Raw genomic sequence first — 12,991 nt, 5'->3', positions numbered from 1 at the left:
GCACAGATCTTAATAGTTTGGCATTATATAGTGGGTATTAAAGGACACGTAAAGCTTAACAAATAAGGATGCCAGACATGCTACATACAGTGGCGTAACTACCGGGGGAGCAGGGGGTGCGATTGGGCCAGCGCCTGCACCCCCTCAGGGCCCCCCCGGCAGCTCACGCGCCACGATTCCCGGCTGTTTCCGGGTGTACGGAGGGGGGCGGGGGGCCGGCAGCGCGTCCCGCTCCAGGGCCCGCCCCCCTCTAGTTATGTCACTGGCTACATATAATAGTTTGAACTTTTTACAAGAAGACCATAGCAGTTGTGTAGCAGTTATAGTCTCCTTATTTGTTTAGCTTTACTTGTCCTTTAATACCCAATATATAACGCCACACTGAATGTTTTTGTGAAACAAAGAGTGAGCAATTTGCTCATTTCTAGTTTCTAGTGGGTATAACCACTTGTTCAGTTACAATCAGGAAAATATTTGCAGTTGAGAATATAGGGCAACTATATCAAAATGTGAGATTAGAGCTCTCTACCGAAAAATACACCAGATTTCTATTCATTGAATGACTGAATGACTAAAAAATAAAGATCCAATAGGCTTAACATACTGTAGTTCTGTAATTCTCATTGACTTATACTGTATAGAACAAGAAAACATGTAATATGGAAAACTAACTAGTGATGGGCGAATTTGGGCGTTTCGCTACGCCGCGAAATTCGCGAAACGGCGAAAAATTCGCGAAACTGCGCCGGCGCCCGTTTTTTGGAAAAAAAAATTGACGCCGGCTAATTTTTTCCCCGAATTTTCGCGGGTGTTTCGTGAATTTATTCGCTGGCGGAAAATCGCTCAAATTCGCCGCGAATTCATTTGCCCATCACTAAAACTAAATGTTATAGGGTTGAAAATGAGCACATGATATGCAAAGACATACTGTACTTGAACATACATGCACAGACACACACACATATATATATTATATATATATATATATATATATATATTAATAGTGTAATATAATATTTTATGAGATTCAGTCAACATTTCTCTTTTTTTTTGCAGTTAAACTTCATCTTGTTCCTGAACACAGTGCGGGTTCTTGCAACTAAAATCTGGGAATCAAATGCAGTGGGTTATGATACCAGGAAACAGTACAGGTTGGTCAGTACTTACTGGGAACTTCAAAAACAAATAACTTTCTTTTTAAAATATATTTAACATTTACAATTCATATATCCTCCTCCCCGATACTATAATTTTGTATACCTCCAACTATACACTAACGGGCTTCATAGTATATTGATCTATAATGTATCATTGGCTGTTCTGATAAACTTTGACCTTTGTCTGTCAATATGTCCATATATATATATATATATATATATATATATATATATATATATATATATATATATATATATATATATATATATATATATACTGTATATATATGTGTGTGTGTGTGTATTTTATATATATATATATATATATATATATATATATATATATATATATATATATATATATATATATTGGACAATGCTGTGTTACAAATAAAAACACTTTAATTCACCTTTACTAGAGTGTGCTGATCCCTGCATCGATTATATATATATATATATATATATATATATATATATATAATACACAAAAGCTATGAATATCCTGTAAATTATATCCTTATAAACGGTGAGTTCTGATGTCATCAGTTATAAACAGTGAGTTCTGATGTCATTTCTGTCACATGACTCATTGAAATTTGTGTATTATAATAAATAAAGCACCCCCAGTTGCAAAATATGAGGATATTAGAAGTTACCTCGGAGTTCCATGACCTGTATAAAAACACTCGGCCTTCGGCCTCGTGTTTTTATATGGTCATGAAACTCCTCGGTAACTTATAATATCCTTATATTTCACAAGAGGGGGTACTTTATTCACTATATATATATATATAGACAGACATTATGGGTTAATAACACCAAACCTAAACAGTAACAGAGTTTTAAGGACTTAAAACAGCTTGTTCAACTATTAATATCCTTCAGGATAATAGTATTTTTATCACAGCATACAGTTTGTATACAAATATAAACCAGTACAGCTGGTACCCTGTATAAAAGATGGGTGCTGAAATGTGTTCACTTCCAAAATTCAGCGATTGAACATGTTATCCTTAAATTATAATTTGAGACTGAAAGATCCTTTCCTTAATTCCTAATTTGGGAGTAAAAAGCTCATAGGGCTTTTCAGTCCCAAATCAGGATTTACGGATAACATGTTCAAAATCTTAAAAGTCCTCAGCTCTGACATGAGTATACCCATGCATTTTACTTGCTACTATAAGGATTTTAGGTAAACCATAGGGTACTATTCTATTTCGGAACCATAGTAAAAGCATTATCATGTCAGAACTACAATCATTGTGTGCATTCTTGATATATGTAACTTATGGCATCTTCCTCTTGCAGTTTCTGAATTGAGAAGGGCAGTCAGATTAATAGCAAAACATCTTCAAGGAAAAAATAAAATACAGCAAGTCCAGTTGATTTGACTTATTACTATAGATATACTGTGATCTGGATGAATGAAAATGTTCACAGACATTTATCATCCTTTTTAAGCGTGAAAAGCAGCCAGTAACTTTAACAGAATGCATGGGTTAAGCTCCTGGTGAAATCAGGTAGTTGCCAGGGCAACTGATTGTGGGGACTCTTATTTAAGCATGGGCCTTCAGGTGAAGTTGAATTTTTTTTGGCTTGTTTTAGAAAGCTCTGATAAAACACATTTCTTTCACAATAATTCTATCAGGTTCCGTAATGGGTCCGACGGAATAATAGCCTCACCTATGCCTCTCACTGGAACTTAGAGCCTGAGTGGGGACAGGAATAAGCCCAGATGAAGAGTAACAGAGGTGCCGGTAATTAGAAGTTGGGTAGGCACTTGTAAGAAGTCGAGGTAGCCAAAAGAGGGGTGAGCGGAATCGTAGTCAAAGCCAGGCGTGGGTCAGGAACGGAATCAGCGGTACCAAGGGAAGTCCAAGAGAAGAGTCAAACAGGCCAATAATCAGGAAACCAATGGATCAGAGATGTAGAATTCACAAAACGCTTAGTGTCAGAGGCAAGATCACTTCGCAGTGATTTGCAGGCCTCGGCGTCCTTTTACGCGCTGTGCGCATGCGTCAAAACGTGCGCGCGCCCGCGACCCTTCAGCCGCGCGCGCGCGCACAATCCGACGCAACCGCGCCGATGCGCGAACACGCCGCGATCTCTCGCCGGGGCGCAAGCCAGTCCCTTGGGACTGACAAATTCTTTTATATACTGCGCTTATGTGTAGATATGATGTTTCTTGACCTCAACTGACCCAAACCCTTTCCTTTTATATTCATTCAGTCACTCTTGTGCTTTTTTAGGCATTCTCCAGATTTAACGTACCTAATAGTAACAATTATAAATTGGTTTCTCATTGGTTTCATGCTTTCAGTAATTTGAAATAGAAATATGTCAGAGTACAGAATTTCACTGTAGGATTTGATACTCACTAGAATGAGAATCGGTCAAGGGTCTGAATTACTTTACATAGACACATTGCTGTTTAGGCTGCACTGATTGACGGGTGGTCACTTAGGGCAAGAGCTCTTTCTTCTTCATTTCTGAAATGACTTAATGATGGACAGGAAAAGGAACTGTGGAGCTAATTAGATAAACTCTAGAGTACTGATATAACAAAGGTAAACCTTTAAGTTCTGTTATTCAAATTATGTGCTTACAAAAATCATAGCTTTCTAAATACTGTATATTACTGTTGTAAGTGGGATACTGCTGTAAGTTCTGTTCATATCACTTCTTTTTAGTTTACAAATTAATGGGGCAAATTACAGGTGCAATATGCCTTGTTTTTCCTACTGTAACCCTTACCCTAAAGTGCAACTATCTATTCTCATAGATCACAATGATTTGTGTGTCTCACTCTAGTTGGCATTGCATACAGAAGGGGTAGGAGGTGAATAGCACATGGGTGTCCCCTTAGATGTCCTTAGCGTGCACTGCATTAACAACTGTATATGGCAGGTTTTAAGTAAAGTTTTGTATCATTTGTATCTAACAGCATTGTACTATACACCTTAGTGCTTATTTACTTAGCACCTGCATCCAAGGCCTTACTATGCTCTGCTTGCTGCTGGTGGGTGCAAGGCAGCCATGAAATTAAGCTCCTGCCAATGTGACAGATGGTAAGGACAGAACTCATTGGCTCCATTTGCCTGCTATCCTTTCTCTTAACTTGTGCTTCTGAATGACATACATATTAGGTGGTGTATGCGGGATGAATGTTGGCAGGACTAACCTCATTGCATTCCATTCTGGGGCAGGTTAAAACTTTGTTTTGAAAATTAAAATTTTTGAATATTTTTTCACTTTGCACCCTGTCCTGCACTTTTTAAATGATATCTGCAGTGTCAGAAGGCTACAGTAGTTTCAACATCTTATTAGCTGTTCAGCACCATGATTGCATATATATGTATTACCTCATATATCAAAATGGTACCCCAAGTAACTTGCATTAAAACAAACTCCATTTGAATGAAAAATAAAATGTAAAAAAAAGGGAAAGCTGTACTCCCCACTAAACAATTTTAAACCATTAGGTGGGGGCACAATGAGGATGTGACCACAAAATGCATACAAAGAAAAGAAGTCCTCTGCACTTGCCCATTATCAAAGGCATTTATGGATTGATTTATTAATGTTTAGATTAAAGTTTTTGCAGCGATTCAAAATTGTTGCACTAATATTCGCAAATATGTTTGGTATTTATTTAGCCTAACAATTTGAAAAACGTGAATGTAAAACTTGCAAGTTCAAATCAGGATAGGAGTTTTTAGGAGGTTTTGCCATTTTTTTCTTTTCGGGTTTTCTGAATGTTTAAGTTTTTTTTTTACTCAAATCTTTTTAGCTTTAATTTTTTTAATACATAGGCAAACATCAAAGTTTTTTAAAATTCCAAGTTTATTTGAAAAAAAACCAAAAAATTTCATAAATTTGGATGTCGATAAGTAGGCCTCTAGGTCCATGTGAAAAATATATAATGAAGCAGAAGACTTTTTAATTTATCAGGTTAAAGTCAGTGTAGAATAAAACAATAAAACTGTGTGCTTCTCTCTTATTGAAAAGCAAGCCAACGCAATAGATATATACAAGTTAAAAAAATAATGGTGCTTTTTACAATGTAAGTACATTCACTTCCAGTCTCAAATGGGTGCAACTAAAAAACAGGTAAAATAAGTGATATAACAAATGATTATACACATCCAAGTGGTGTCTCTCCACAGTATCTGTGTGGCAATAATGCAGTAAAAAAATAGTCCTCACTAGAATACAGTTCAATGTTTACACACTTGTATACCAAACAATCAATCCATATCCTGAAATACCCAGTTATGGTCTCTATGCAGTTTTCCTCGAAAAAAAAGGAAACCAATTACAGTGTAGTGAATAAATACATATAGGCTTTTTATCCCTGTTTGTAACTACTCACAAGAGATCCATGAACTCAAGGCACATAGTTGCAATCCAGACTGTTCACCTCCTCTTTCTCTCCCTGCAACACTCTGTACAGGCACAGGTACATAACTTATAAGAGACCACAGCAACAAGCTATGCCCTAGGAACAGATTTATCAAATTGATAAATACACTTCTAAACATTTTATAGAAATGAATAGTGGTGGATTTTACTGCAGTGAGCTCTAATTTCACACTTTGATAAATCTGCCCATTATTGTCTATAGACAAATTTAAATGGAGAAAACTAGGGCACACTCTCCAGATACCCTTTGGTAAGACACTCTTACTATTCTAAATATCAGTGGACAAAAGATAGAACTTATTTACCTAGGAAAAATAGCAACAATACCATTTTAGAAGAGAGTTAAACAGCTAAGCTAAGAAGGTCATAACGCTGTGTGTTTTCTCTTAAGAGCTGGCTATTGTGAAGAAAATGAAAATGCTTAACATTTGTGTTTAAGGTAAATACAGAGCTTACTTAAATGAATATCTATAACAAGAGGTCAGTTGAAAATTACACTAAAAAACACTTCAACATTCAGCAGCCTGAAAAGATTATTACACTCAGAAGGTAATATAATTACGGAGGAGCAGAATTTGCCTGAACACAGTTCACCTTGATAATATGGTTATACAAAGATATCTATAAACTGCAAGTTTCCTTCACAATTGAGAACAAATGTTACTTTTATTCAGATTAATAAAAAAAAAAGAGTTAGAGGATTACTAATGACCAAGTTGGCTCTAACCAAACTAAGTAGAATAGGGGGGATAGAATTATACATATCCAAAGTATAGAAAAAGCAACCCCCTTTAATCTACTGTATATATACTTAAATATAGGCTTGTGCAGATATTCAAATTACATGGGCATCAAAATTATTTTCACGACAATTTTGACACAAGAGAACGTTTTTACACGCGCCACTCTTTTGTCCAAACGCATTTAGGTCAATGGGTGTCCGAATCTCCGTTTCACAAAAACATTCCCAGTCTGCGAAATCCAGAAATTTGACGCAAATCCATGCCTGAAAAATAAATTCACTCATCACTACTGATGGAAAAGAATTGTGATGATCAGCATAGTTGGGTTCAAGTAGGAGGACAGGTCACACTATTAATGGTAAAAGTACAAAGCACTAGCTATGTAGCAGACAGATATGATCTGTAATTATGGCAAGGTCAGAACTATACAATAAGTATAGCCTGAAAGAGAGGATAAGGACACTCTCAGGACAAGATACTTATCAATGGACAGAAACCACAATGAGCATTGGCTATTTAAAAACAACAACAGGCAAAACAAGCCACATATATCATGAGTCATGTCCATGGATTAGTGAAGTTAGCTAGATACTCATTATTTATGGAAATATTCCCACTAAGTAAGCAAATGAATCCTGAACATTCTGTGCTATTCCTGTTTCCTATTAACCTTTACTGAAAATGGCTTCATACTGCTAATAAAAATACAAAACAGAAGTATTGTCATCGTTATGTCTAAGGTGTGGATAAAGCAATGAGACTGCGATAAAAAAGGTTTTTGTAAAACAAGACAAACCATTTTACAGCAGTTCTAAAATATGTACCTTTAGCAAGAATTATATCTTTCCATATATAGAAACTTTTTAGCATAATTATTTTTTGGTTTTCGCAGAGTTGGTTTTGTTTACAGTACATTTTTAACAGTATATTATGTCATTGGAGGTTACAGTCTAAGTAGAAATTTTTACTGCATCTGTACTTTTTGCACATCGATTAAAATGGTTTTTGTTTGATGTTGTATACACAATGAAAGGTATTTTGGCAAAAATAGCATAAATCAGATTAAGACAGATGACTTTGTTAAGGACCATTATGCATTTCAGTATGTACAGTACATTTAGCTCAGAAATAAAATTACTTATAAATGCAGAAATTTGGCAGAAAAAAAATTGAATGTACAGTGTTTAATATTCATATTGCTAAAGCAGAAAATTGGGAAAGTTATTATAAATGCTCTATAATAAAGGCAATTCATCTATATTTCACCATGGACATATTGGCTAAGAATGAATGCCTACAGTGTATATCCAGTATATTTTATTAGTTGTTTTAGAGTTGCTTCTCCATTTAGCTACCAGACCAAAAAAAAGAAGGCTGCAAGGTATGTGCTGCAACATTGAACACTATAAAATTATCTCATAACTGATTATAACGGATTCTATAGTTGTGGTGCAGTAACTATAGGTGACAAGTGCAGTGGGGAACTGAAATTATGCATCAGACAGGGCACCCACTGGGGCTTTTATTTCCAGGATAACCCAAAAATTTTTGGAACATAGGGATTCTGTGGACACAAGAAATCGATATTTAGCATCCTACTAACCATAGTAATTTTATTAGAATGTCTGTCTTTATTTTAATGAACAAATGAATGCTGATTTGTTTTCGGATCTAATACATCAAGTCTGATACTGAAATTATTACTGGAAATATGGCTTGTGACTAACTAGTAATGTCATTTCCTGTTACCTTCTCATTATATATGTGAGTAACATTTTGTAACAGAAAGAAATCATATTCACAATTTGGAGACTCAGTTCTTTAATTTGCACTTAAACTGAAACATTATTTTATAAAAATGTCAAACTCTCCACTTATCAAATGTCACTTGCACTAGGGATTCCTTACAATTACCTCTCGGTGCATTTGCCAGAAGTACTGCAATCACTGAGGAATATACAGTATGGTCAATCAGGTTTACTTATATACATATCACATCATTAAACCATAGTCCAAATGGCACTCACCTGCAGTAGTTTTGATGCTTTTTTTTCAGATCTCAGTAAACATTTCAGGGGCAATCCCCCTTCTTCAAGAGCTCTTATATACATATAATACTAGAACTATTCCAAACTTTAAAGAAAACAACCAATAGAGAAACTGACTTTTCAGTTTGTCTATGGTCCTTGGGGCCGATAGCTAAAAACAAAATACAATTACAAAATGTACTGAAAAAAATGTTGCATCTATATGTAGATTGCACATCCCCATAACCTTTTCAGTGAAAATGACATTCTAACCTATTCACCTCTAGCAATTCCCTTACACAAGTCATCAGTTCCTGAAAAAACACGTCAGCCTTCACACATCACATCCTGCTGATCCATAATTTGCTCATGAATAGTCTTAAAGGAGAAGGAAAGCTGCAAGACAGTTTATTGCCAACAGATTAGCCACAATAGTGCAAGCTAGAATGCTATATTTATTCTGCAGAATGCTTTACCATACCCGAGTAAACAGCTCTAGACACTGTCTCTGTTTGTTTAGGATAGAAGCTGCCATATAAGCTTGGTGTGACATCACTTCCTGCCTGAGTCTCTCCCTGCTCACTAACAGCTCTGAGCTCAGATTACAGCAGGGATGGGAGGAGGGGGGAGAGGAGCAAACTGAGCATGCTCAAGCCCTGCCCTGGAGGTTTAAGCTGAAAACAGGAAGTCTGATACAGAAGCCCATGTGTACACAATAAAAGGAAAGAAATGCTATGTTTCTTTTGACAGAGGACTTAGAGCAGCATTACTCTGAGGGTTTACTGGTGTATTTATATAGACATTTCTGATAAATCTTACTTAATTTTAGCCTTTCCTTCTCCTTTAACAGTAATGTTAATATTTCACCAACATGGAGCCCATTACCTACTTTTTCAGTTTGTCTGTAAGCCAGTTTTTTTTTTTGTATGCATATGTTAGTTCTTTATATAGAAGTGTATTGTTTATTTGTTGTTGTTTATTGAATTGCTAGCGATCGTAGTATCTGTAGTTTATATTGGCTTTTCTCCAGCCAACCGCAAAAGAAAGAAATTAAAAAAAATAAAAAAGTAAGCACTGAAAGACTGTTGGAAGGATTACTTCTTATCTACCATGCAGGAATCAGCAGCATTAGAGAGCAACTTCAATATAAAAGAAAATGTAGTAATAGTAAGTAAAATGAATAGTTGGCTCAGCATTAGCTTTCTAACCTGTGTTAACAATGTAGCATCTGTTAGCAAAATGGCATGTTTATATATTTCTGGGAGCTGGTATATGAGTTGCCTTGACAATGCTAATTTATGTTATTCATGAAAGTCCAATTAAATTTGGATTTACGTATTTTAAATAGAAGAATGTCCATGTTTTATTAATTATTTTACACTGGTGATCTTGACTCCTCCACGTTTCCAATTTATTTTCTAGAAAGTTGGCGAAGTCTACACTGGTTCTCATTCTTGTGTTCGGTGTCCATTACATTGTGTTTGTGTGCCTGCCACACACCTTCACTGGCCTAGCTTGGGAAATTCGGATGCATTGTGAACTTTTCTTCAACTCTTTCCAGGTGCAGTGCCAAAGTTGTATATTTTGTGTTCATGCTGGTTATTTTCCTCTTTTCTTCATCTTTACTGTGAAAATAATATAATAAAGTGTTATGAATTACAGATAATTAATAATAATAATAATAATAATACAGCCTGTTATTTACACAATCTTTGCGCAAGTAATTATACAGATCTGAAAAGGTTTAATGTCAGTCTTACCAGTTGCTCCCTCATATAAAATCTGTCTCAAGCAAATTCATCTGTGCGCATGTGTGAGATACAATATTCACATACTTAAAGGGGTTAGGAATCTGTAGATTTTATCGATTTTGTTCTAAATACAGGGAAAACAGTTACTACACTAGATATAATTTTAGAGTTTTACTTATTGATTAAATGTATTCATTTAGGTTCTGGGTATTTATTTACATGGTCATATTTGCCACAATTCTTTCATCAATTGCATTTCTTTGCAATCTTGTGTTTTCCCTGCAACAAAATGTTTTTCTTGATTGCAAGAAAATACATTGCAAAACACAACCACGAAAATGAATCCGCATCTAACTGAGGTTGAAATTTAATAAAGGTCTGAAATTCACAATCACAAAAATCACAATTTGCGTAATAAGAATACAAATTAGCATTTCACAATGTAATATTCTTCCTTAGACTGTAATTGCATTGAGAATTTTAATTGTGCATTGCACACTTTTAAGAAGAGCTTGACGGTGTTGAAATCTTTTGGAGCAAACACAACTTTTTCAGTAAGAGGTTTTATTACACACACTGAACATTGGCACAAATTATAAAATCCACAATAATTCTTCCCTTGGCAGAAGTGATTGCTAAACAGTTTCCGGGTTCAAAAAAAACTTTATTTAATTCATGGACAGGAATTTTTTTTTGTATTGTGGATAGGTTTTCCATTACCACATTTAAATTACATTTCCTGTACTAACATCTGTTCTAAGAGGATGTTAGTTTTTTTGCCAGGTTTCTCCATGAAAATATTCTTTGCATGACATTCATAATGCAGCCCATATTTATACTATTTGCTTTTACATTACCCATCTGATCCCACATGTTACTCTATGAGGGGGCTGCCATATTTATGCAGAATACAGTCATTTTAGGTTTAGGAATTTAAGTAACAATTAGCATGATCTATAGGCAACTTTTAGGGGCAGATTTACTAAGGGTCGAATATCGAGGGTTAATTAACCCTCGATATTCGACTAGGAACTAAAATCGTTCGACTTCGAATATCGAAGTCGAACGATTTAGCGCTAATCCTACGATCGAACGATTAAATCCTTCAAATCGAACGATTCGAAGGATTTTAATCCAACGATCGAAGGAATATCCTTCGATCAAAAAAACGCAGGCAAGCCTATGGGGACCTTCCCCATAGGCTAACATTGACTTCGGTAGCTTTTAGCTGCCGAAGTAGGGGTCGAAGTTTTTCTTAAAGAGACAGTACTTCGATTATCTAATGGTCGAATAGTCGAACGATTTTTAGTTCGAATCGTTCGATTCGAAGTCGAAGTAGTAGTCGAAGGTCGAAGTAGCCCATTCGATGGTCGAAGTAGCCAAAAAAACACTTAGAAATTCGAAGTTTTTTTAATTCGAATCCTTCACTCGAGCTTTGTAAATGTGCCCCCAAATATACATTAATAGTATGAATATTTTTTTTTTAAGTGTATATCACTTTAATGTTACTTTTTCATTAAATATATTTCTACTCATGTCCTACACTATTTATTTTGCAGTATATTATTCATCCCTGCTTGCTTAGATGTGACATCCTACAGCCAGGTGGCAATTTAAAATCAAAACTAAAGAGCTGCCGTATCAAACTATGAAAATTTTAAAATAAAAATAATACAAATTAAGGCCAACTGTAAACTGTGGTAGCGTAAATTTACATACATCATACTAATAGTAAGCATGTATGTGATTTGTACATATTTTTCAAATTTAAGATAGTATAAACAGCTGCATTAAGCTGACCACTTTGAAACCATATGGCCCTGTCCTTGTGTTGGTTTCTTGTAAGGTTACTAGCCTGAAAAGAGGGCTTCGGAAATAGAAAATTATATTTTTAGTTTTTTTAGATGGCAGGCTAAACTCTGCAACAAGAATACCATTAGAACAGTGTATTTGTCTCTTAAAGTTTGCAGATACAAAGGTAAAATAGCAGCGAAGTATGTTCAATGGAAGTGGTCTCTATAATTAGGAACTGTGAATTCTGTGCATACTGGCATCTTGGAAGTTATCTAAAAAAAAAAACCTAAAACTACAGTAGGAATTCAGTTTTCAGCAGAACACTGACCTATAGAACAAAGTCACTATATGCATATTTTTGCAATTACTGTACTGATGTATATTGTACTTAGAATACACCTTCAGCTGACATGTACAGTATATCAACCATATTATACTGCCACAGGTTTGATAGTTTCAAAACTATCTTTCATATTGTAAATTAGTGGAACAGATGGTTCTACATTTATTTTTTTTTCTACTTCCCAGATACTAATTGCATCTGCGGCTACTATAGAATATCTTGTGTTACATGCTGGTGATTTTGTTTGGATATTCATAGACGTGGGTCAGTTTTACTAACATAGGTCCTAAATAGCATCAGTTTTGTTACCCATGTCAACCACCCAGATCTTTGCAATCATTTTCTAACTTATATTTTTAAAAACTGCTGATTACTATAGCCTACCGCATTGGTGTAGTTTGAGAACATCTCACATTGAAATTGTGAAATATTACTAAGGAATATGTGTCCTCTGTATGCAATTAACTGATTTGTTATTGTCGTGTTTAATCCTGCAGGGCTTCTTTGTTTCAATAATATACTGTTATTGCAATGGTGAGGTAAGTACACATTTTTATCCATTTCATAAAAGTCATGTGCTATTTCAGTTACTACTGTAGTACTGTTGAAATAAGATTCTGACATGAATCAAATTAGTCAACAAATATTATAATACATCAATATCTTGTAAATTAGGGACAGAGTCCAGGATTTGGTTTGGAATTCAGCCAAGGTTTGGCCTTTATACAGAAGAATTTGGCCAAATCCAAGTGCC

General features: G+C 35.1%; 1 protein-coding gene and 1 long non-coding RNA gene across 4 annotated transcripts in view; one reads left to right on the top strand and one right to left on the bottom strand.

The window, feature by feature from the left end:
- pth2r.L (parathyroid hormone 2 receptor L homeolog) overlaps positions 1–12,991 on the top strand; it is an 85,056-nt gene that overhangs the window by 59,344 nt on the left and 12,721 nt on the right. Inside the window, exons 10-12 of the mRNA XM_041576644.1 lie at positions 1,057–1,151; positions 9,772–9,910; positions 12,735–12,776. Coding sequence (XP_041432578.1) covers positions 1,057–1,151; positions 9,772–9,910; positions 12,735–12,776 — 276 coding nt within the window. The remainder of the gene's footprint in view (positions 1–1,056; positions 1,152–9,771; positions 9,911–12,734; positions 12,777–12,991) is intronic.
- Positions 9,208–12,991, bottom strand: part of LOC108701479 — a 112,517-nt gene continuing 108,733 nt past the window's right edge. For all 3 annotated transcript variants that reach the window (XR_001933186.2, XR_001933185.2, XR_005964102.1), the window contains one exon: positions 9,208–9,974. This is a non-coding gene — a long non-coding RNA (uncharacterized LOC108701479). The remainder of the gene's footprint in view (positions 9,975–12,991) is intronic.

This window comes from Xenopus laevis, chromosome 9_10L (genome assembly GCF_017654675.1).
Source record: "Xenopus laevis strain J_2021 chromosome 9_10L, Xenopus_laevis_v10.1, whole genome shotgun sequence".
Classification (NCBI taxonomy): domain Eukaryota; kingdom Metazoa; phylum Chordata; class Amphibia; order Anura; family Pipidae; genus Xenopus; species Xenopus laevis.
This window is presented reverse-complemented; position numbering and strand designations above follow the sequence as displayed.